The following is a 25,761-nucleotide window of genomic DNA, read 5'->3' on the forward strand; positions in this document are numbered from 1 at the left end:
GGTGCACACTGCTGAGCTCCGAGGTTTCATAACAGATGAGGAAGGAGAGAGGTGGGATTGTGTGAGAAAGATAGTGTCCGGAGAATGTGTTGCTTCCAGGTTTGTTGCTCCGCACAGCACATGGTGAGATCGGAACAGCGTGTTCCAGATTTGGCAAAATGCACACCTAGAAGAATGACGAGAATAAACATGAAAGATGTGGACATTGTTACGGGATCGGGCAGGAGGAGGAAATTACCTGTTAGACTGATCACCGCTTGAAACAAAACATCATATTCCATCACAGATAAAAAGAGAAATCACTTTGAGGCTGTAACAATCAAGAACAATGGTACTTGAATGTTTATTTTGAGTGTACAACCCTCAAAGCATGACGGGACGTACAGTAAATCTTTGTTCCAGGATGTTTTTCTGTCACTCATCTCTGTGTTTACCGCCGCTGATTTGTCACATAACCACCAGAGGCCCAGTCCATGTACACGGTCGCACTTGTTCGACGGAAACAGTCTCGTCACAGACATCCTGGCTGTGTCGGTATTTTACCCCATTAACACACACTCACACACGCACAGGGCAGACAACTGACTACACGAAGTGATTTAAGGCGAGTATCATCAGGGTGTTATAGGTCATTGTCTAAATGAAGCGTGGTCGAGCGGCGGCGGTCTCATTTCCACCGCCTGACCTTTTCTTGCTCGCTGCTGGCAGGATGAGCAAGCTACACATCTGACAGTAATGACCTGCTCTGTCTTTTCTCTTTCTCCGTTTCTCTCCCATCTGTGACTGTCATTTTATCACTCTCTCCCTCTCTCCTTCTCTTTCTCTTTCACTGTTTTCATCCTGTTGTTCTGCAAATTCTTGGGCAAACTTCGTAAGAAATAATTTGGGGGGTTTCTCTGCAAGAAATGGGGCCTCGTTGCAGTGTTGCACAGTAAATTGAAACTGATTTGTTTAAACATGTGCATGAATTATTATTATTTGCAAGTTCAACTCATAATGCAGCTTTAAAGGTCTGATCGCATCGGCATTTACAACCGCTACATTTTGCGGTGAAGGCAGTTCACTGCAAAGTAATTGTCCATTCAACAGATTCCACCTTGGTGAACTTTAATTAACAAAATTTGCACCCTTGACTCGTGGCAAATAAGCGTCTTAACAACGCTGACCTTTGAGGAACCCAAGCAGAAAAGGCTGTCGTAGCATATTTAGCACAAACCACTTTTATTTAGCCTCCTTGTTATGAGTTAATTGTACAAATATCTTTTTCACAATCCGTGCTGTTGCGGCTTTTGTAAACATAAAACAGGAAAAAAATTGACTTTCATTCCCATTTGTATGAAAAATCTCACAGATAATTGCTTCGACATTTTCCTCTCATATTGTAATTATATTTGAAAGCGTAAACATAGGGTCATTCCTTCAATCTTATGATGTATATGCACACACATTTCACACAATCTGCTAAAAATGTCACATTCTCTCGATATTATTATTGTGTTTCTGCATAATTACATTTACAAGCTGCTGAAGTTTAATGTCTCTGCTACTCATCGCATCAGCACAGGAGCAAACAGAGCCACCAATAAAGCTGTGAGACCCAACGATGAGCCGATAATATGTGCTCAGTGAGATATTAATCAGCCGCCTCCTCTCTCCCCGCAGACCGCGGAGCTGCGGCGTGTTTGTCTTCTGCCGCCGATGCTAATGACGATGATGAGGACAATGATGGAGATGACGGCAGCGGCACCCATCCCGTCTACCCGGGCCTGCAGTTCTGCGCCAGCCAGTACACAGACCGAATTTATCTTTACTCCAAGGTACTGCAGCGTGCGTTAGAGCCTGATTATACTTATTAGATCGTGGTTAGACCCATCTCATAAGGGGACCGTGGGTGTTTTCTGATTCTCCAGAAGTCACTGACGTCCGGGCGAATATTAGCGGGTTTTGTTTACTCACGTTAAACTCAAATGATCCTGCGGCCAAACTTGCGCAACGAGCTGCAAAACACGTCCATGACTAACAATGTGTTTTTATATTGTAGGTGGTACTGTATATTCTTTTTAAATCATATGTCTGACTTCCAGGTCTGAGTCACACAAGTGGGGCCGTAGTCGCCACATGTGACCTCACAGATTCATTCATTCAATTCGATGGTGCCGGATTCAATGAGATGAATTCAAGAGTTGGAATCTCCCAGGCAACAGCCATTAATTTATGTTTCCATTCAGAGGAAGCAGGATCAAAGGAATATCTGTCATATGTTTGAATACTGGGTATTAAATTTCACTTACTGTATTTCATTTAAAAAAGCTAAAGTGCAAACCAATTTTCTGCAGCTCTATGTCAGGAAACTCTTCTTTTTTTTACTTTCTAAATGAAAGTGTCTGATGTAATAATGTTTCTTTCAGGTCTCAAGGCAGTAGGAATAAGTAAAGCTGAAAGAGAAGGGAAGAGTTTTCATGCCCACTCAGTGTTTTGTCCCTCGCCAACGTGTGTTCCTGTCATATTCAGCTGAACAGTGAACAAAACACAATTAATTCACTCGTTTATTTATTTCATTTTTCTTGTTGAAAGGGAAGTCTCACTGAGATCAAGATTTCTTTATCAAGATCGAGTTGTGAACAACAGTGCAGCTATAAAAGTAGGAGATGTGCAGTTCTGTCACACATTTCCAATTAGCAAACAGCACAGATGTGAGAAAGTCACCAGTGACGGCATTTAGAGAGTCAAAGCTTGAGAATTAAATGGGGTTTTTTTAGAGGCAGGTGATTAACCTGCCTTTTTAAAAAAAACATTTCATAAAAAGACCTCCAAATGAGTTTACACTTGAAAAACAGGAATATGAGGTTTAGGTTTAGCACTGTATTAAAATAAATCATGTTACTGAATGAGCTCACTCCCGTCCGTTACTGGAGGAACAAAAAGCTGTCTGAGTCACTTGTTTTTTTCTCTCTCTGAGATTGATCGCGGCTGTGTGGTGAACGGGGAAAGAAAAGCTCTTTAAACCCGTTAATATTCTTTCATTCAATACGAACGAAAGGTTTGGGAATTACCGAAGGATTACCAAAGCCATTTCACAAGGAGCCGCCCCTCGTCAGTCCTCCTCACAACTTTCTGTCTTCCATCCCCAACCCTCCTGTTTTTATCAACACTTGGAAAAAGCTGTCGACTAAGGACTCGCTTCAATATATATCGTTTCTTAATTGAGGTGATGGAAAAAGTGACGCGGAGCGCAAATCGTTTTTCTTTCTTAAAAGGCCTTCACATTGGCTTGACACTCGTTGCCCTGTTCTTGAAAGATATTTATCAGTTTAAAGTAACTGATACTAAAAGTAAATGAGCGTTTCATATCTACAGATATTCTTAAACAAGCTGTTATTGATACATTTAAAGCACTGATGGCATTAAAGGCACTGAGCCAGAGAAGAAACGTTTTCAGGGTCCCGACCCAAGTTTTCGGACATTTTCCGGAGTTGTGACGAACGCAGCAGGAGTTCAGGTGTTCAAAAAAGCAGAAATGGAGAGTTTATTTTAAACCTCCTGCAGTGAGCACTTTAGTTTGAAGACTTGAGGTCTTTCATTCAGATGATCAAGTAAAATGTGCTTTCGGGTGCTTTTGTCGCTGAGCTGAGACAAACCACATTTTAACCCCGGTCTGACAACGACTGCTCCTGAGTGTCACTCGCCGACAGACCTCTGCATCGATCCCACTGTGATACTCGACGCCCTTTTGTTTCATTCATGAGGGATCAGGTTCCTTCACCACTCGCGCAGATAAGAGACAAGATGGTTTTACATAGAGAGGACCACAGCGCCCAACTGAATCACCAATGGAATATTTACCCTGATGCCAATAGACAAGTGTCGCGTACGCGTGGCTGAGGCGATAAGCCGCGGAGATAAATGTCCCCCGCTGTCGTTTAAATGATAAACTGGAGGAATTCTGGCTGGAAAAGCTGTCACGTCGGGATAATCCCGGACGGCGCGCTGAATTCACACGGGGGCGCCGCTCAGTGCACAATCAGAGGAAGATTTGTCACCAGGGATTGAACAAGAAATATTGAGAGTATTAGGAATTTTTATGTCCATTTTCTACACATCCAATAGTTGTTCTGGGCGGGTGGTTTGTTCCATGTCAGATGGGAGGGGCTTAAAACACAAGTGGAGCTGTGATAGATTAGAGTTTGCAGATGAGTATAAACACGCGGTTAAAAAAGAAATAGAGAGGTGAGGACAAGCTCCATGCAAATTCACCTCCGTGTTTTAATTTAGATTTGTTACTCGTGTCAGCGGGTACAGTAGTATTCCTCCTTTCACTCACATCCGCCAGAGCTTTAATCCTGTTCCATGCTGTTGCAGCACAACGCCGCTCCACCGCTCCCCTGACTCCCCATGATATTTATTTAACCATAATCCAAATAAACACGTGGGCCTCTGTGCGCGGAGGCTGCAGCACAGGAAAAAATACTTATACCTAGTGTTGATTCGTATCTCCAAATCCACGTGTCGTCTGCCGGCTGGTATTAACCTTTAGACTTTATCCTTCCTCCCGTCTCCTCGCTTCCCCGTCCGTCCACCATCCTGATTGTAGCTTTTAGCTAAATTCACTGGTCTTTTTTTATTTGTAAAATTCTTCACTGGGGTTTGAGTGACGTTCGCTCAGAGGGTCAGCGGCTGCTCGTTCTTCAAATTGGCAGCAGTTAACACTAATGAAGCAGTTATAGCTGAGAGAGAAACGCTCTTCACTTTGGTTAGTTTTACAATCATTATATAGGAACTGTACCTCCAAGCCGCTGCAGTATGATTATCTATAATCACACTGAGGTACATTCTTCAATTTTTTTACTTATATGTGTATAATGTCATAAAGGAAGCATTATCTTCAAATTAGCGTGCATTATAGAATAAAGGGGAAGAAAACGAGAGATCACGACCAAGCTCCTTAGTTACCACAAGAATTGCCATGGCAACCAGTAAAGAATAAAGGGGTGGCCAGATCGCAGAACTTGAATGTAATTAGATTCAAGTTCTGCAAGTTGGTCATTACCGATGTGATTGCTTCGCTGAAGGGAGCAAAACTGTATGTATGTTCTGATTATAGACCGACGCCAGTTGCTATTGTACACACTAACTATTGTACTTTATATTGTTCTTTGTTCTCAGTTGTCTGTGCCCGCTAACTGTGACAACAAATAGGTGTGAATTTAAATTGTGCAGTGATGCTAGGACAATTCGGAGCAACAACTTGGAAAGTTGCCGAAAATATTGGTACTTGAGTTGCCGATGTCATACAACAGCTCAATAAGTTGAGGAATGTCCCTTGTAATTTCTTCTGCTATCCGTCCTCATGTCCCTGTTTGACTCATAACATTTATTTGCTTTGTTGCAATCAATCGCATCCTCCTGGTTTTTTTTTTCAATCTAATGTTATATAACCTCAATATTACCCTGACATTTATTTTTTTCAGGGTGAGCGAAACAATAACTCTGCTGCGTCTTCGTTGTTCACTGACAGTAGAGGGACACTGAACAAGGACAACATGCGTGGTCGCATTTGTGTTTGCTTTGATTTCACCAGTGAGTCAGCAGCAACATCCCACGTCTCGCCGACTGTTTGGGCAGGAAAACACGAGGCGCCGGGCAGGAACCTCCAAACGGCACGGAGCGACTGTACTGAAATATTCACTGCTTTAAAGAACCAGAGTGTGTTTATTTCAGCCCAATCGAGTGGCAATTTCTTTCTATTTTAATGTCATTTCATCTTAAAGAATAACTGAAAAATCCATCACAAACTTTGCAGATTCATTAACTAATCATCTCTGCTCAAAAAAGTTAGAATACTTCAATCATCCGGTTCAATTTAGTTCCTAATTCTTGCACCAATTCTAAAATAATACTGCTCATATGGTCTTATGATATAGTCGTGTGCAGAAGAATTTGTATCTTTTCTTACAACATTTTTTTGCGAACCTTGCGAGAACACTTATTTGAATATAAGTGGATATAACTGATTGTGCGTCCAGAACAAATGCGAAGTGAATTTGTCAGAGACTGTGAGATTACACACAAAGTCAATGCAAAGAAAAATGATGAGAATTTTATGACTCTGCATTATTAGCTTTGCGTCATTTGCGTTATTACTCGCGTGCAAACAAAAAATTACTCGGCGCCCAAACTTCCGCGAGTAATGCGACGCAAAAATTTGCCGTGTTATTTCGTATTGTCTTATATCTGCTTACAGCTGCATAATAATGTGTTTTAAACATATATTAGTTGTTTTTATGCTGCTTGTAAATGTGTCATCTGTATGAATCAGATTGGAGCATTTCATTCGGTGAAAACTTAAGTTGCCAACAGGTCAAGATGTACCACAGATATGTGTATGTACAGTAGAGACATTTGATGATGGTGGTGTTGATAGCAGCAGCAGTATTAACACATCTTTGTGCTCACGGCCATCTTCTCCGTCCCCGTCTCCTCGTCTGGTAGGATGGTTCTGCGTTGAACTTGAGCTTCATCCCTCTGGACATCAAACTAACCAGCTGGGACGACCTGCCCGAGGCCTTCACCCGGCGCCGGGAAAATCGAATGCAGGTCTGTCCTTCCCGCCAGGCTTCCTGTGTGTGTCTGTATGTGTGTGCCTGTGTGTGTTTTGCTATTCATGAATGTGTGTGTGTGTGTGTGTGTTCCTGCTGATTGGAGAAGTTAAAACGCCCTCCGCTGGATGTGCCGATCCTTTCTCTTTGTAGTTATTACAAACAGGAGACAACTGCAACTCTATGACTCCACACAATTTTAAAGATGAAAGATGATTCCTAATATGCTCACGAGTGCAGCGGAAAGTTTTTCAGTTTGTGTGCCCATAGGCTGCTTTAAGGACGACCTCAATTCACCCTAGAGATAATTCGGTCTCACGAATTCCTGTGGCCCAGTGAAGACGGAGCCAACCTTAACACACAGAGTGTGTGTGTGTGTGTGTGTGTGTGTGTGTGTGTGTCACTGCCATGTGACACCTCCGATCATGGGGAGCAGGATCAGCAGCTCTGCATCGGCAGCCTGACAGATAGGTGCAGTGTGGACGCCCACGTCCACCACTGCAGAGCCTGGAGGGAGAGCGGGGGGAGGGGGGTTCGAGAGGAATTATGGCGAGGGGGTAGGAAAGAGAGGGGGCGTTCTGGAGGTTTGTGCAGCCACGGAGACCAGCAACAGAGAGAGAGAGAGGCGCTTTATGAGGGTCGTTAAAGGAGACGGCTCATCACCTCAAACGACCCCACACGCCAACCTGCTCATATTAAATCCTGCAATCCGCCGTGCCGCTGACAGACGCACCAACCCATCACGCCGCTTGTGCTGCTTTATGGAACAGAGGCGTGAGCTGCATCCGTCCTCTGATCCATCACTTACGCCCTGTTACACTCCCGTCGTCCGTCCAGATCAATACTGAGCAGCAACACGTCTCGGACGAGTTGCGGCGGTGTGTAAACTCAACGCACCCTCGGTACAACCGACCGAGACAGAGGCTCAAACGGAAGATCTTTATTCTGTCGCTTTGCAAACCTCGTCATTTTTCTTGCTGTCCACTCCCACCGGCTCCTCCTGAAGACTTGAGTATTAGTATTTTTCCTAAAACAGCAGCTATTGGCAAAGACGACACAAATAGGAAACAAGATATTTTCTCAGTAGAATCAGTTGATTGTTGGTTTTGGTCTTTTCATGTGGCAACAACTGAAGATCACTACCTTTTTATCCTTCAAGAGATGAAGACGAGATTTACATACAACTTCAGCCTCACAGAGATAAATCAAATCCCTCCCACACAATGTGTGATTCTCACACATCAACCCCTCTGACCCGTGAGAGGCTGGAAGATGGAGACACCGCCCCACCCCCCTCCTCCTCCTCCTCCTCCTCTTCCTCCTCCAGTCATGACTTCTGACTCGACTCCATGACTTTCCGGTGACCTTTGATGACCTTGTGAAGCTGGTACCACCTCAGGATATCACTGGAGCTTCTCCGTCTGCGCTGCACTCCTGCCCGGGATGTCTCCAGTAAATCCTGTATAAATAGAGGAGGGCTTCGTTGATCAGTCCTGACATGACATCCATCCTCAGTGCGCTGCTCTGTCTCCTGGGGCTGTTTTCATAAAGCTTCCCTGTACAAAGACTTTCTCCTCATGACAAAAGAACTCTGAGAAAATCCTTTGAATTATGACGTTTTCAGAGAATTTTTACACTCACGGTTAAGACTTGATGGTAAAGATAAAAGCTATTCAGCGTCTCAGCCCGGAGGAGAGCCTGTAGGGCAGCGATTGTTTTTTTAAGCAGAGGAGAAAATTCTCAAAATGACAAATAGATTAAATATTTTAAAAAATTACCTTCCTCACAATCAGCAGGTTAACAGGTGACTAACCCTGTTTTAAAACATCTATCTATGATTCAGGCTTATTAATTTCACTTCAATTCAAGGCCCAATATCACTGACATTTTTTATTTTTTTATCTTTTCTATTTCTATCATCTTTAATTCATATCAGGTCCCAAAAGAAAGTTGCTCCATACGCCAACATTACAAAATGAAAAAACATAAACCCGAATACCGGGGCTATTGATAATAATCAATCAAATTGAATCAATAAGACCTACACATACACATATCAAACATTTAACATTGGCTTTTAAAGAGAAGTTCAAGTTATATATCTGTCAATATTATTCAACTGCTGCCTGTCACTGAAGAGTGTCTGTATGATGCTCGCTCCAGGTTTATCTTCATATAAATAATCTTTCTTTGAGAGAGAAAGTATCATCTATGAAAAACACTTACTGAAATGTAATATACACAGGTAAATTGCCCATTAAGCCTTGGTGCCTGGTGCTATTTGTTTTTTTTGCCTGTGGATTTTATTTTTGTCTTTGAATCCTTGACTTGGCTGAAAGCATATTCAGCTTGGTTTGATGAGTTCTGCTCAGCTATCTGGAAAACTGTCTCCTTGTGTGTGCGCGCGCGTGTTTGTGTGTGTGCGCGCCTGTGTGTGTGCTGTGCAAGTTTAGATTGTTTGTTTTCAGCTCAAGTGTATTTTCAAAATTGAAAAAGTGAAAAGATGTCCAGAGTTTTTGTGATGGAGTCGAAGGCTCCAGTGGTTTTTTGGTCCCCAGCTTGAGATTGAATGTAGAGTGAGACGTCCTGTCCTTCCCCCTGCAGGTGCTGAGGTGTGTGCAGGAGTGGAGCGGCCTGGCAGCCATGAAGAAGAAGCTGCTCCGGCGCAGCGGCCTCCTCTTCCACAGCCCCACGCTCGGCCTGCAGCAGCTGGCCGCCGCCCAGCGCCCTCACTCCAGCACTAAGAGGTCAGAAGTGTGTTCTTGAAGGAAATACGCCGCTTTGACTTTCAGAAAAACTTCAGCTGTGATTAACAAAACAACAACTCTGGTTCTAATTTGCAATCTGCTAAGCAGCCATGTTCCAATCACAGCCTATAGTCACGTCGGCTCTGTCATGCCACAGATGCTCCCACACCATTAAACAATTATCATCTGATCATGCCATGTTTTAAAATGCCAAGCAGGGCACAGTTGATTCAGATTTTGTATGAAGACGGCTGGAGGAAAAGACTTTAAGTGTCTTTGACAGAGGTTTCATTGTTTGGGCACAGATGGCGGAATTCACAATATCTGCTCAACAGGCTGGTGTTTGAGCAGCAACAGTGACATCTGCATTTAGGTTCATGCTGTTATGGCGGCCCAACACTTAACCGAGACAATTTGACTTGAGACTTGTTGGTTCTTTCAAGAAAAAAGTAAACTCTGATAAGTTCAAAGATAGAAACAGAAAGATAACTTTTAAATCAAGATAATTCATCTCATATTTCCTCATCTTAGATTTTAAATCTTCAAATCAAGCACAGAGCAGTTTGCGGTGCAAGCGAGCAGACATTAACCTGATCTAATCTGCTAGCAACAGTTGTCGTTTCAGATTACAACTGGATCTGGCGACTGAATCTTCCCCCTCGTTATGAACGTGAATAAATCTGCAAACTGCCACGAGAGAACAAACGTCTTTGCCTGTAAGCCGATGAGCGAGACAAAATTTGACGTGGCACCCCAGTGTGCCAGTGTACAGTGCATGTTATAACGGTATAAAATGGGGGGAGGAATTATTTCTCAACATTATAATTCGAGGAAGAATGTGCAGGATTTCACTGAGAAATGAGTAGATTTGTTACAAACTAACTGCCCCCGGGCGTCGAGGAAGGCTGAATCCTATTTGTGTGTGTGTGTGTGTGTGTGTGTGTGTGTGTGTGTGTGTGTGTGTGTGTGTGTGTGTGTGTGTGTGTGTGTGTGTGTGTGTGTGTGTGTGTGTGTGTGTGTGTGTGTGTGTGTGTGTGTGTGTGTGTGTGTGTGTGAGTGTGTGTGTGGGTGTATCAAAGGGTATCAGCTGAGGCAAAGAGAGAGGATCGGATGAGCGCTGCATATGTGTGTGTGTGCGTGTGTCCCCGACAAACAAGCATTGTTGCTGGCACACTAATTACAGCTGGCGTAGATGGAGGCAGGGAGAGTTTGCCAATTACGGGGCGGTGTCGTGGATGTGTGTATAAGTGAGAGCGAGAGTGTTTCTCGACCGGGGGAAACGTGTTTGGGTGCGTGAACCTCATCAGGGTGCGAGTGGGAGGCAATTGGCCCAGCTTGATTTGATACCTGTTTGATTTATTCACTAATCAGAACCAATCAAGCTCCAGCTCCTGCTCAGCGGGGTGATCTGGGCTCACCTCCGCAGCAACGCGACGCTCGGTTTTCAACTGCCTCAAAAACTTAATCCACTTTGCCCGGGTTTCCGACTCTGTGTGTATTTTGGTCGTGAGCCGCTCACGGTGATTTACAGTGATTTCAGAGGAGTTGAGAGAGTTTAATCCGCTTTGCATCCTGCCTAACGCACCGCTGCTAAAATTACCGTCAACACCGGCGATAAATGGTCTTCTTGCTTCTATAAGACGCCATTGTAATAAAAAAGTTTTTTTTTTTTAGATTGGTTAATGTATACAAACAGTATGAATAGTGTTTATTGCTAAGCAACACGTGAGCAGTGGTGGTTAGTCATATTAGTTTAACAATTTAACCTATTCGGGACAAGAGCCAAGAAAGAAGGACTTTCCTTAACATTTCAACATTTTCACCCATTTCCCAGGCAAGAATTCATGGATCTTGATGAAAAAAAAAGACTCACATCTATGAGTTTGTGCAATGTGGTGAGGATCCACTTACAAATCTGGAGCCATTGTTGGATTTAAATGTGGTTTCACGTGGCGACTGTTGGGCCTCGGCGGGGGTAAACGCTCCGCTGGGTGACATTCTAGTTACCACGTATTTCTCGGTTAACACTACGATATTTGTTATATAAAATAACGTGGAAAATGAAAATGAAAATGTGCAGCAGAGGCGTGTTTTAATACAAGTGGAGAGAGATGATATACACAAACACATTAATCATATAGAAAGTCCATGAAAGATAACATTTGGCCAAATCTAAAGTAGCCATTGAGAGAGAAGAGAAGTGCTATGAAGAGTGTTACTCTGTGTTACATTGTGTGGGCAAGATTATATTTATTTTCATCCATACATACAAGATTTTTCCGACTCGTAGTCCCTTGAAGGAATCACGCCACAAAAATACTCCGTTATGCAACAAGATGGCGTCTCCCTCCCTGATAAACGCCCACGTCTTTATAACACCACACGCCCTGTTTGTAACGCAGGCTCTCTGCTGTAAATTAGAAACTAGAGAGATGACAGAGTTATTTTCATAATGTTGGCAGAGCTCCTCCAGAGCCACAGGAGATGGAAGGTTCTCACTTCTTATGAGGAGAAACCAGATAGATCTTCACGTGTAAAAACTGGACTTGATAATACTTATATCATATCAGAGCCCATTTTTATGCTGCGTAAGGTCAATTTTAATTTTTTTGGCAATAGCCATTTAATGTGTTAGCATTCTGTAATTCCCTCTCAGTCAATTCAAGTTACCGCACACGTCACCAAATCAACTATTATGACTGATCACGAAAGCATGTTTATGATCTGTGTAAAAGACATTTTTCAATGTACACTACTATCAATTTGTCATAACATCTGCGAGGTTAACGGTGAAACATCTGCTCTCCTCTGAATAAATAAAAGCCGTGGATTTCAGACATTGAATGAACTGTTGCTGCACCGGGCCGGTGTAGAAGAGCAGTAATCAATCACAGCAGTCTCAGCCGGGGACCGACCGGCAGCAGCAGCAGCTTGTTAAGTTTGATTTCAAACAGATGAGCGGGGCCTGAACCGGCAGGTCGGCCTGGGCAGAGCCCGGCTGCCGCCTGTCGGCTCTGTGGGGCCGGCGGGTCGGCAACCCGCGGCCACCGCAGGTCTGCAGCAGCTCCCCTGCAGCTGCGCGTCAAATGGCTGCCCACAGAAAAAAAACTGATAAATGTCCAGATAAATCCAGTACAAATCAGTTGCTGCGACGTCCAACACTTCTGTGTAACATGTTTGCATTTACCTCAGCTGCCAAAACTGTCAAAAGTTATTTTTTTTACTCAAATATGATGCCATCGCCAGCAGCTAGGGGGTTACCTAGCAACAGCGGAAACTTTAAATTGCCTTCTTTTTTTTGCCTCCATGTTAAGTAATGTCATTGCATCTGGCACAAAGGTCGACTATCACTCGAGGACGACCTGATTAGAATTCAATGGTCAGGGTCAAGGTCACTGTGGTCAAGAATTAATGTGCTAAATTATGACAACATTTTCAGACAAGCGGCTGAAGTCGTCCCGTGAAACTCAAGAAAGCGATTACGTACATTTCCTAAGATGTCAACATCGTCCTTAATAATTTTCTGGTGAACAAACAATAATTATGTTGTTTTCTTCATGTCGTAAATGTGCTCGATTAATTTTTTGATATCTTAAATCTTGCATTGTTGACATCTATGCGCGTGTAGTATATATGAGGTATACTTCATATTTAGCATTTTTATTGGACCAAACCCCTTTTTCAGGGTACAAAAAAATATACTTTACGGGAAAAAAATAGAAAAAGAATTAGTCACAAATGATTCCTGTTCATCCCGGATGGATGAACCTGGCTGGAGAACACTGAAGGGGTTTGGATCATGACAGAGAGGGCGATGCATCAGGAAGGAGCAGCAAGTCGTCTTCGTTTACAGAATTACTGCCCAAGCACCTCGCTGCATGAGAAACACACGCACACACACACACACACATGCACACGCACACACACACACACACACACACACACACACACTCTCTCTCTCTCTCCCTCCCTCCCCCTCCCAGAAGCGCCGTTGGACTCCAGTTTAGTGGAAGGTATCTCGTCTCATGCCGCCTCTGTGCTGGGACTGTTTGAAGCAGAAGGAAGCTCTTGTGTTTGATGGAGACTTTACCTTCTTCCTCATCTCCCCTCAGCCTCCACAGAAACGTCTCCTCTTTGATGCATCTCCCTCCTCCACTCCCTGCCTCCTGTCATCCATCTTTCCTTTTATTTTATTTTTTTCTCCCCTCCCTCCCGAAGAAAGTATTCTGTCCAGATGGAGGTGTTGGAAATGCATAAAGATGTCACCGCACCGCCTGCAGGCCCGAGTAGAAACGCTAAAAACAGATTTTAACAGAAGCAATAACTTCCTGTTTCTATGGAGGCTGGAGGATAGAAACTCTCATGTAACCGTAGAATTAAATAACCCTTCCATATTCTCATTCCCTTTTTTTAATAAAATAGCTACAGTAAACCTTTGGTAGTTGATTTAAATGGGAGATACAGGAGGCAAATACCCCAGTGAACATTTCAATTAAACATATATTCTTTGTGATTTGATGTAAATACGATAACCAACCTTTCAAATAGACACAATAAGCCTTTATACATGTAGCCACCGACAATTTTTATCTGCCTTTTACCGTTTAGCAAACGTTTCTTCCCAGTTAAATGTCATTAACTTTCTTATTCCGCACGTCTCTTAGTTCCAGGAGCTGTTCCAGATATTGATTGTGTCTCCGAGGAGGCAGAGCGGCTCGACACAGCTGTCCGATGAAACGTGTGAAACCCAAAAAATAGCATTAATCATCAATTCACCCGACAATTAGTGAACCGTTTCACCTTTTAAAGCCACTTCAGTGTTTTTCATGTCTGTGAAATCTTCTCCCCTTCACCAACAGTTTCTGTGTCATCTGTGTCACTTTGTCCGAGACGATGTCGGACCTTTCGCATCGCTGATTTCCATAAACGTAATCCATCTCTCTCTAATCGATGATGTAATCTATAAGGTAGGCATGGGGCATGTTCCTGCTTTTGGAAATTAAAACCTTTGTGATTCTATAACAGCTAAAGAAAATACTTTATGGCAATATAACTACAGCCCCCATGAAATTTTTACGAGCAAAGGCAGTGCAGGTACTTATGTCATAAATTTGTTTCATCCATTAAACTCAACGTTCTCTCCTCTTGTTGTTTTTTTTTTACACTTTGTAGTTATAATCTCTGCTGTTTTAAACCATCTACAGCGTTCAGTCATCTCCTTCTACAGACGAGTTATTACTGAAAGAGGCAAAAGTCAAGGGCTTATGGGAAATGGTTTTTTTCTAAAAGCAGCTAGAAACAGAAATATGAACCAAACACTGGTAGAATTTTGCAACATGACCGATTATCAAAACGCTAAAAGAAGTTTGTTTTTCAAATATCTAATAAATAACTATAAAGAAATCCACATCATGTCACTGCCGACCATTTTAAATCTATCGTGCACATGTGGAGCAGCTACTGTCTTACGCATTCCTCTATTGTTACCTGGGCACATAGTTGCCTGGTTCACTTCTGCAAACATCCGCTCTGCCAAGTGTGACCTCCGATTTTCCCTCTTTGGAAAATCTTTCATCTTTTTACCTGGGGACATTTGGTTATTGGTCTGCTTGCGTTTCCCCGACACCCAGAACAAACAACTCAGTGATTTTTCTTCCCAAGCTCCTCTCCTGTATTTCACGTCAACTCTGTCGTCCTGGGGTCATTTCAATCCCGCCTCAGATTGACACGTCGTGTTTGGTTGCAATTTTTCGACTTGCACACCTAGCATCTGTATTACAAGGGCCATAAAAATAAAACCAGCGGCGGGGTAGATGGATTAGATTAGATGATTGACGATGCCCGTGGGGAAATTAGATTGCTGCAGCAGCAGCAATAGTAATAGTAATGGGATTCAGCAGGAAAAGAGGACAAGCAGAGTATAAGCACATCAACGGAATAGAAAATAAGCAGTGAGCGGAAGGATTCCTGCATTTTTAGCACAAAGAAAAATATGTAAGTTCATCTGGCACAGAGTTTTAACAGTTGTGCGACGTGGTCAGGGTTGTCTCCTGTGCTTTTACTTCTATGGCTTCACTGTTATTTTACGGACGCATTATCGAGATAGTAATGTTCCGACTGTACACAGGCGGGTGCAGCGCGAGCACACACTCCTGCTTGTTAAACACAGATGCTCTCACGTTGCAACTGCTCCCCCTACGCTCTATGTGTGAATCATCTCTCCTTCATCAAGCTCTTTGGTTACATAAAATCCTCCATTTTACCTCACTGCGCCGTTTATCCCGTTTGTCCCAGGTACCTGAGCAGAGATGAAGTGGCCCAGGCCTCCCTGAGCAAGGTCCAGCAGGAGGGAGGCAGCGTCCGGCCGGTCAGGAAGGACGACTTCTTCACGAAGAGCCGCTCGGCCTCTTCGCCGACACCACCTGCCCCAGAGAGGTGGGTTCACGGGTTCGAACGTGTGGGCTGATGTTCGGTTCAAAGAGCGTTTTAACACTTAATAAGTCAACGCTGTTTGCTCGTGGTTATTAAAGAGGAGGTCTGTACATAAGGGTAGTTTGTCTCATCGTGTGGCTTTTCTCCGTGGGATTCGGGGGTATTTTCATTTTCTCCTTCCCTCAGCTGTCTCCATGGAGATCTGTGTGCCTTGTGGGAGAATCACAAAAGGCCCAGTGAGTATGATAGTACAGTAAATATAGACCATAATAAAATCTACTGGGAGAGATGGAATGGCCAGCTCAACCCAGGAGGCGATATCGCTATGGAAACCTGCAACACATGCGCGCTCACACACGTGTACACACCAACTGGTGTTACATAGAAAATGTCTAATCGTCCATGGAGCGTCTATCGAAATCATTTGTACATGAGCAACTACAAAGGGATGTTGAAAAAACGAAATAATGCAAAAGCTAACATGTTGACAACCAGCACGACCTGAATATATAATAGCAAGACGATTATTTAAATTTTGATAATTATAAATGTATCTAAAAAAAACAACAACTGTGATTTATGTGATGCTGATTCAAGGATTCAAATTAAACAAATCCTTTTCGCAACGGCTGGAAATATAAACACCTTTTTCCTTTTAAGTTTTTGCTTTAATATCAATAATGTTCCCAACTAATCCTCTCCGGTGCCCTTTGTAGTCACCGTCCACGAGAAGTGACGGATTAAAATGTATAATAGGGACTCGAGCACTCCATCGATTGACAGGTGGACTCTTTTCCCCTCTGGTGCCTCCGGTTTCCTTTTCAGTACGGAGCATCAGAGCGGCGCCGCGGTGGTAAACATCGTCATGCGGTGCGGCGTTTGCAAGACGGCGTGTTGCGTGATTTTGTCCAGTTTGAAGTGCGGGTTTTCTGAGAGTTACCTCATGCGGCGGTGTTGAGACGCCAACATGCTGCCGTGCTTTGTGCAAACATGAATGTGAAATGACTTTGAAGATAGACGCAAAAGAACCTATATTAATCAATTTGAACAAAGATACATGTTTGGATTTCTTTGACTTGATCTTAGTTTTCTGACTAATGAAGTCGACATTCACAAATGTATTTCTGGGTTCATTTGTTTATTTATTTTCCCCCCCAAGCACCATGTTTTCACCGTGCTCAATGTGGGCACACCAGTCAAAAGTCTATTTCTGTCTCTCTTTCATCCGCTCGCCGTTGCTGGCACAGCACTTGTCTCTTGGTACTTTCGATTTTTGGTATCTTCTCAACTTTGAGGCGGCAAGGTTCCTTTTTTTTTTTTTAAGAGGGTTTTCTTCTCCATTTCAATGATTAAATCTCCCTCTGTAGCAGAGCTCTGGCTCTCTGGCTCTTTGTTCCCGTCTCTGTCTGACTCTGAATTGCGAGAGAAACCGCGGGGAAAGAGAATTTAGTCCATCTGTCCCCTCCGTCGTGGCTCTCGCACCCCGCTGCGACGACGTGGCAAACGCCCAGAGTTGCTGTGCTCTGCCAAAAGGATGGCAGAGCACATACAGTACACACACTTGAAATGCACTGCTTCCCCATCACGTATTTGCACGCACACACACACACAATCATATGTCTCTCAACTCACTCTTGTGTTTGCCTTTCTGCTGTACAATCAGTCTGGGTGTTGCCTTCGAGAGTGGTCTTCGTCACACAGGTCAAGGTAACGTGTCTTTGCAATTTAAAGGGGGGAAAAAAAAATCATATATATGTTTCGTACACAGACGCATGTTCTCTGTGCCAATGCTCTCCCATTTAGCAACTCGAAATTCAATTTTATTCAGAACTTACATGGATGGAGTTAATGTGTTTATCAGAATTCTATGTATCTTCTGACCAAGTACGTACACTGAAGTCCAGAGATTTTCCTGCACTTTTCCAGGGGGAGTGTATTTAAGAACACGTACGTTCCTCCGTAGCAGCCAAGTAGTGCACTTCACAAAGTATCAGTCAAAATGGAAGCACAGAGGCCGAGAGAGTTCGGACGACCTTTGGTGGTCAAACTTCAACAACACTGGATCCTACATTTCCCACCATGCGACTCATTTGTATCTACAGTCAGATCCCCTTCTCGCCTGTTCGATTCCTTCGTCTTCTGAACCTTTGTCCTCCGGTCTGTCACAGATGTTCTGTCAACCATCAGAAGCTTCCAGACGGCCCTGATCGTCAGACGCTTTGCTGTTCGCAGCGGCTGAATAGTGTTTTGTGTTGGTTCAAGACAACCTTGATTACATCACTGCCACATCATCAGGTTTTGTTTTTTCCCTCAGACGTGAAATAAGCCTCCACCAGCGCCACAGACGACATCCATTATAGAGGTTATGTATTCGTCTCGACAAGTAATCTGAGAGATGTTTGGAGTGCTTCTGTTATGTCTTTTATAGTTTCATATGATTGTGTATATTTCAATAGACTCTAAACTGTTTGAGTGCAAACTGCAAACAACTGCTAACCCTAACCCTCACAGGCAAATAAATCTTTACTTTTCTTTTCTTTTGAGAGTTTCTGTCAACAACCCAGATGGTTTGATGTCTTGGGTAAGAAACCTCCAGTTTCACATTTTGACCGGTGCCATCTTTTTTGTTTTGCTACCGGGCGGACGTAGAATCGGGGGTGTGGTCTGACCGAGAGCTCGACCACTGCGCACCGGCCTACACCCGCAACCCTGCACCGATTGGACGGACCGGCTGTCAATCCCGCCGTATCGCCAGTTTAGTTCTAAAAGGACCATAATGAGCAAAATGAACATCAGACTTGAATTTAGAGATTGAATCATAAACTCCTCAGGAAAATGTTTACTGACGTCATAGATCAAGTGAGAAGTCGAGTCATTTTCTCATAGACTTCTATAGAAACAACCAGTGGAGTCGCCCTCTGCTGGTCATTAGAGATAATTCAGCATTGTCTTCACTCTCCGGACCCGGTGACTACGTCCATTTTTTTATATACAGTAAAATGTGTTTTAATGCTTAAACATAATCCACCTCTGTCCCTGCAGGACGGCCGAGGACACGTCCCGTGAGGCGGTGGAGGATCCAGCATCGTTACAGCCTGCGTATCTGCAGGCTGTGGACAGTGAGGGCGTCCCCCTGTGTCTGTCCTGCCAGCAGGCCTGCTCCACCTCCGGCGGGGCCTGGGACACCCGATTCTGTAGCCACAGGTAGAGCGACCGGTTAGGGGGAAAAAAAACAAGTCTTCGTACAGATGTCAATCAGGGAGGAGCATTTTAAATTAACTTTCATAAACTTTCTCACTGTTCTCTGAGGCTAAGTCCGCCCATCTGGCACCCAGAAATTCAATTATAGTCGACGCTCGGAGAGTTTGTGCTCTGAAACAACAACAGTGGGATGTTGACACTTGTTTGCTGATGACGAGGGGGCGCTGCTGTTAGCAAGACGAGGCGGCAACTCTCATAGTTATCCTCACTTCACTGCATCTTAACATCTTTATTATTATGACTATAGTATTTTAATACAAAGCGGAGAAAGGCTGTGGTGTCTTTCTGTCCTTGAGCAGAACTGACTGCTTCCTGTTCCTGCTCCCTCACATGGTCAGTCTGATTAAGACTCTCCGCTAAATTATTCTAACTGATAAAATGTGAAGCGTCTGTGCATCACCTCAGTCTCGCTCCCCATTTAAGGTCGAAATTCAATTTCCCCGAGTGGTTTTCAAGAGCTAAACTCAGGTCACTCAGTCAAGGTGAGACACTCCACTCCTGTGTCGGGATCTTATCACAAATTAACACAGTTCTGTCTGCGCTCCCGTAGTCGGGGAAGAAAAGATATTTCCTTTGTTTATTAGGATAGAAGAATGTCCTGATGTTTCTGTGTCCTCGCCCCCCGTAAGGTGCCAGGAGGAGTTCCAGTTGCGATCCAGCCAGACGTATATGCGCTCGCGTGTGCTGGAGGTGGAGCAAGGCGTGTGTCAGCAGTGCGGCCTCCACGCACACGCCCTGTTCCTGAAGGTCCGTGATGCCCCGCCCCCCCAGCGCAAGGAGATGCTGGAGAACACCTGGCTCGCCCAGCTGTCACTCAAACAGGTCGGCACAGGAAACCGACGTTTGAACAGTTTCTCTTATAGATAATCTACAGGAAGTCCAGAAATATAGCTTTTAACAAAGATCTATATGAGGACATGTAGGCTAAATATGTGCTACTGTTGCATTCCCTTCTAATTTCTTAGAACAAAAAGCATGGATTAGAGAAAAGATCAAATTTGGAGAGCAGAAGATTTGAGATTCTTCGTAAAAGGTCGATAGTGGACGATAGTAGATGAAAATTAGCTTGACCAATTACGGGAGTAGAATTCTCCTCACACGTTAGTTTAAGATAATAATGTAAAAGAAAGTAATAGTCTGCTGCAACACACACATCCCGACCAACACCAGCCTCCTGATGTGAACTAAATCACTGACATGGAGAGACATTTTTAGTCTTTTTGTTTGTGTAAGTGCAAGAAAAAGCCCCCCGTGCTCTTCATCACACCCACCTACACACAAACACACACAAACACACGGACACACAGAGGTTGATCTTGCACTCCAAGGGGCCAGCTCCCAGTAAATGGATTGCTGGGCCCATTGATTTTTTTTCTCCCAGTGCCAGGCCTCGACCAGTAAGCCTGTTTGATTTGGTTGGCTGTTATCCTGCAAAGCCACCACCCCCCTCCTTCTCTACACACACACACACACACACACACACATTCCCCTTCCCATTGCCGCCGCCGGCAGCAGCAGCATCAGCACCAATCGATGCACAGAGCTTTAGAGGAAACATACTCAGCCACATGATAAGATGCCACAGCGGTGGAGGTGCCTCAAGATTATAGGCCCGTTCTTTGGTTCAAACTGGGGATTTTTTTGGTGTGTGTGTGTGTGTGTGTGTGTGTGTGTGTGTGTGTGTGTGTGTGTGTGTGTGTGTGTGTGTGTGTGTGTGTGTGTGTGTGTGTGTGTGTGTGTGTGTGTGTGTGTGTGTGTGTGTGTGTGTGTGTGTGTGTGTGTGTGTATTACGGCCTTTAGATGCCTGTAAGCAGAACTTGGTTCTACATGTGTAGTTGTGGTGTAGCAAGGTGCATGGTTTTGGCACAAAAGTGTGTGTGTGTGTGTGTGTGTGACCTTTGCCCCCTGTGAGCGTGCTTGGTCTTTAAGTCTGTTGGGATCAATTCCAGCTCGCTGCCTTTGCGTCGGCAGAGTAGCACTCAAAGCAGGAAAATGGATTTCGGGCCCTGAACTCTTCCCATCATGCATCTCTGTCTGTGTTTCTAATCCTCTCCGTCATCCTCGGCTCTGCTACTTCTCTCTCTCGTTCTGTCTGTATTCCTGGTTCCATTTCATGTCCTTTTTTCCTCTTTCCTATTTCTTTTTATAGATTTCTTTTTGAAAAGAATAAGATTTTACTGTGGTTCAGTAAAATCCAGTGCTCCACTGACCCAAAGTAAATCTGGGCCTGGAAAGATGAATAGAAAAATCTTCAATCTACAATTTAAATTAAGGTTTTGCTTTTGAGTTGGGAAACTTCTCCTATTTCTCCAAATAAACAATTTTGAAAACCAGCTGGATTACTTAAATAAAAGTTGAGGATTACAGAAGTGTGTATCCGACTGTAGCATGTTTTCACCCTGTAGTTTCTATAACCTTTTTTCCGTCTTTGTCTGATTAAGTTTCCCTGCAGCTCCCCGAGTATGTGGGCCATAAACATTTTGGAGATTTATTTTTACCGTCCGTACCGGAGGCTTCTCCCTGTGATGGTTAATTGAAAGTCAAAGTTCACCCTCATTGATTTTGGTGCAATTATTGTTTTCATCAACTGGTCTGATCCTCACAATCAGACTGGCTCTACATTAATCTCAGCATTTAAACTTCTGCTTGTTGTTGTCGTGACGTCGGCCTCGCCGGCTTATTTTTGGTTTTTAATCTTCTCTTCGTTATTTGGTTACTACAGGAAAAAGAAACTGACCTCATCACATCAGATCAAAAAGTTTGTGAAACTGAGGCGACGCTCACCTCTTCATCCTGTGTGTTTGTTTCCAGCTGAACGAGATGATCCGCGCCCCTGTGGAGGGGGACTTCTGGCAGGTGGACCACATCCGGCCGGTCTACAGCGGAGGAGGCCAGTGCTTGCTGGACAACCTGCAGACGCTCTGCACCGTCTGCCACAGAGGCGTACGTGCACACGCTGCAAACGCTGCCGCACCCGTTACAACCGCAACGCCCGCGTCTACGGCTGAACGGGGCAATTTATCCAACGTTGGAGGTGCAGAGTGCTCGGACCTCTGCTTTATCCTCCTGTAAAGATAAAGTCTCATCACTCACGTTGAGGATCATCCATGATGAAACATGGTCAAACACATTGATCAACAGTCACGACGTCCCTCACAAAGCCGAATTTCGTCTGTAATAACATCACATCATGTGGCTCGGTGACATGTTGATAGATAGCATTGGGAGCAGTGTGCTACATAACTGTCTCAGGAACATTTCTCCCCCTTCTCCGAGCTCCTTCAGTCAATATTTCATAATCGCAGACAATTCACGTCTTTTAAAAAAAAAAACAGGAGCAGCGGTTTCAAAACGAAGCTCTTCATTGTGGCCCTCAATGAGCTTTGCGTCCACGCCAGAACGCATGTTTGTCAGAGTGGGTGTCAGTTTGTAAGGAGACGCTCCGCACGTTGACGTCTGTAAACCGATGTGGAGAACTGCGTGCTCTGATAAGGGGATCCTCTCGCTGTTTATGCCACCACTCAGACACTTTAATCTAGAGATGCTCGATATATATTGATCTCACTTTTCTCTCCTGCGCCGACTGCAGATTCAACCTCTTACATCATGTTCCGTTTTTTTCTCTCTCTCTCTCTCCACAGAGGACGGCGCTGCAAGCCAAGGAGCGCAGCGCGATGAGGAAGAGCGCCGCAGCCGCCAAGGTTGCGTCAGACATCAGTAGGTTCTTCATCAGGAAGTGAAATGACATCAAGGTTTAGAAACGGTTGTATATGTGGAGAATTCCCTGATTCAAGTGGTTGAATCTGACAGTTTGGATAAAGACGCATCAGGATTAGTCAAAAGACAAAATTCACAGATTTCCCTTCAAATCTCTTCTTTTCTTCTGCTTCACTTTGCGACGAGATCAGCGGCAAAAAACTCAAAAACTCAACAACAGAAAAAACATTGACGACGACGACTTCATGCAAATTCCGCCGGCTCCCTCTCCCTCGTCCCCGAACCGTCAAGTGCGGTAGTTTTGATTTATGACGGCCCCCTTACGCTCCAGGCTGAAGTGGAGCAGGTTCTTTGGAAAGATGCTGCTATTTTAAGATTTTGCAAACTTGGTGAAAGGCGGCAGGTGAGAGACGAGTCGGGGGCTTTGTGATTAAAAACACGCGCGAGTGTCCTCGTTGGCAACAAGTGGCACCTTGTAAATCTTTGGGATGACAGATGAGCGCTCCCCAGTGAAATAAAAAACAACAACCCTATTCTCATCTCGTTGCATGTCGTCTCCTTCTGTTGCTCCGGTGCCTTAACCGCGGTTTGGCCTGTAAACACACCGGGACGTTGGCTGCGCCGACGAGCTCGCAAATCGTTCCATCGCCTGGAGTCAAGAACATTATTGTCCACGTCCACGCAGCTACCTCCTCCTCAGCCGTGCTTGATGATCTGAACGCAGCTAAAGTCAGTCAAGGGGGCTATGTTTAGAGAGACGGGGAGCAGAGTTACTATGGAAACAAGGCTTCAGGTTCAGCACTGTCGGGAATATTGAATCTGCTCTTGTGAGAGTTACACAATGAGCCAGACAGACCTCAGAAACTCCAATCAATATCAGAGAGATGAGGCCGTCACATTCCTCTGCAGCAGAATTTCACTTCCCCGAATCGTTGATGTCGCAGATGTTGTCATGTCACGGTTTGTCTGCCTTGCCGGCCGTGTGGAACAGCGAACTCAGCAGATCCCGCCATTTGTGGGGCTAGTTAAAAGAGAAAATCTTCCCGCAGACCCAACTCCTCCCAGCCAATCGGCGCCCTCGCTCGGAGCCACAGCTTCAAACTTTCTGCGAGCCCGTGTGGGCGCACGTGTGGGTGTTTGTGTATTTCCCCTACGGCTGCTCCAGGTCTCCACTTAATAAGACCGTTGTTCCTCTCCTGTCCAAACCGACAAGCTTGGTGAGTAATGAACATCTCCCAGGCAGCCTTCCAACAACAGCAGGTTCCAGTGTCAGTCCCTGTCAGCAGCCAATGACTCTGATCTGCTGTTTTATTACACCCAAAAGGTGTGTGTGTGTGTGAGAGAGTGTGTGTGAGAGTGTGTGAGCGGGGTGGTCGAGAGAAAGTGTGTGCTTCCCTGCGTTACACAAATGAAGCAGGAGGAAAGTGTATTGGCAGAGGGAGGAAGCGTCTTTGACGGAGCCATAATGAGGCAGCGTCCAGATGAAGACGTCTCATGTTCTTCCCTCCCAGGGTCTTCTGGGTAAAGAGCTGTGCGGCGGCCGCGTGACACTGTTTGCGTTGGACGACCTCTCGGCCCAGACGAGAAAACATTACCTCCGCAGGTGATGACAGTAATAAAGACGGACTCAAACACCGCGTGTTTGCTCTCCGTCCAACACAACCCTCCTCGTCAGAGCGAAACCCAACTGACTTTTTCCATCAAGAGTAATCAACGTCTTTGCCTCGGTGCCACTGCGGCACGGACATTTTTTCAACAGGTTCCATAGCAACGCGGCGTGCGGCAAGCGTCACCGGGGGCCAGAATTAGCTCGGCAAATATGTAGCGGAAATAATAACATATGGTTAGAGAATCGAAAGAAGGACTGTGAGAAGAGAGAGGGGAACTTTTTTTTTTAAAGTGCAGTGAAGACAACGTCAGAGAAAATTTTAAAACTGAAGACAAATAAAGAAATTGTTTCAATTCAATTGTATATTTGTATACCGACAAATCACGACATATATTATCTCAAGGCATAATCATAGCATTCATATTATGGGCACCGGCTGAAGTAGTCCCAGGCGAAAACACCATTTACTCATGTTTAAGTAACGTTTGCTAAAAACTACAGAGCCCGGCGTTTAGAAACTAAATGAAACGATGCGTTTACTGCAGGTTGAGGAAGCGGGAAAGTATTGAGAGACGGAGCAACTTCTAAAATTAGAACATCAGTTACAGCCCATGCTTCTCAATGTGGGTCAGCGGGCCTCCAGGGGCCTCCACAGAGCTCATGGGGGGTCCACGGCAAATTGAGAAATAGATTAAAAATCGCTACAACTCAACTCCGTTGGAATTTCCTCAATTAAAGACGTTAAGTTATGTATTTATGTAAGGTTTTCCCTGACATGTGTCCTCTCAGGCGTCTGTGACGTGACAATGTGAGAGAAAGTGCTGTTCACACCAGACAAAGAAAGTGACAGAAAATTGTACAAATCTTTCATAACTCAATCACGATTTGCATTCAGACAGCACGCCGTCACATTTGGCGCCCTTCCATTTTCCGCCCTCGCCTGCCCCCATAATCTGCTTTGGCCTTTTCAGCTGAAGGAAGCGCTTCTACAAACCCAATCTCGTGTGACAGGTGTGATGGAGACGGGCCAATAAAGGCCTGCACGGCGCGCCGCATGAGGCCCGCCCGCTCTCCGCTCCCGCGGCCCGAATCCTGCTGCGGTTTGATTCCTGGCTGCCACGCTCGCCGCTGCGATCCCTCTGTGACTGCGACCCTCCGTTGCCCTTCAGCATGGGAAGAGGAAATAGACGCGAGGGAGGCCGTACCCTCCCCACTTTCCCCCTTCAAGGCGTGAAAGAAACAGCACCTCTGATATCTCGGCGTTTGATGGAATGTGAACCGCAGAACCTCATTACGGAAAAGGAATGGACCTCTGCGGTGTTGTGTTACGACACCAGGAACGCCTGTTTTCTAAAAGGCAGGATCCATATCGTCTAATTGAACCGAGTTAACATTAAGG

At 44.7% G+C, this 25,761-nt stretch overlaps 1 protein-coding gene across 5 annotated transcripts in view; it reads left to right on the forward strand.

Moving 5' to 3' along the window:
• Nucleotides 1-25,761, forward strand: part of zranb3 (zinc finger, RAN-binding domain containing 3) — a 69,278-nt gene that overhangs the window by 33,373 nt on the left and 10,144 nt on the right. For 3 of the 5 annotated variants that reach the window (XM_047334919.1, XM_047334921.1, XM_047334925.1), the window contains 8 exons: nt 1,663-1,817; nt 6,490-6,594; nt 9,201-9,343; nt 15,638-15,778; nt 18,818-18,979; nt 19,666-19,858; nt 21,848-21,979; nt 22,678-22,753. In XM_047334919.1, coding sequence (XP_047190875.1) covers nt 1,663-1,817; nt 6,490-6,594; nt 9,201-9,343; nt 15,638-15,778; nt 18,818-18,979; nt 19,666-19,858; nt 21,848-21,979; nt 22,678-22,753 — 1,107 coding nt within the window. Of the gene's footprint in view, nt 1-1,662; nt 1,818-6,489; nt 6,595-9,200; nt 9,344-15,637; nt 15,779-18,089; nt 18,357-18,817; nt 18,980-19,665; nt 19,859-21,847; nt 21,980-22,677; nt 22,960-25,761 lie in introns of those variants that run through there. The other 2 variants (XM_035631135.2, XM_047334930.1) reach the window with 2 other exon arrangements.

The sequence above is a fragment of the Scophthalmus maximus genome, chromosome 1, assembly GCF_022379125.1.
Source record: "Scophthalmus maximus strain ysfricsl-2021 chromosome 1, ASM2237912v1, whole genome shotgun sequence".
Lineage (NCBI taxonomy): Eukaryota > Metazoa > Chordata > Actinopteri > Pleuronectiformes > Scophthalmidae > Scophthalmus > Scophthalmus maximus.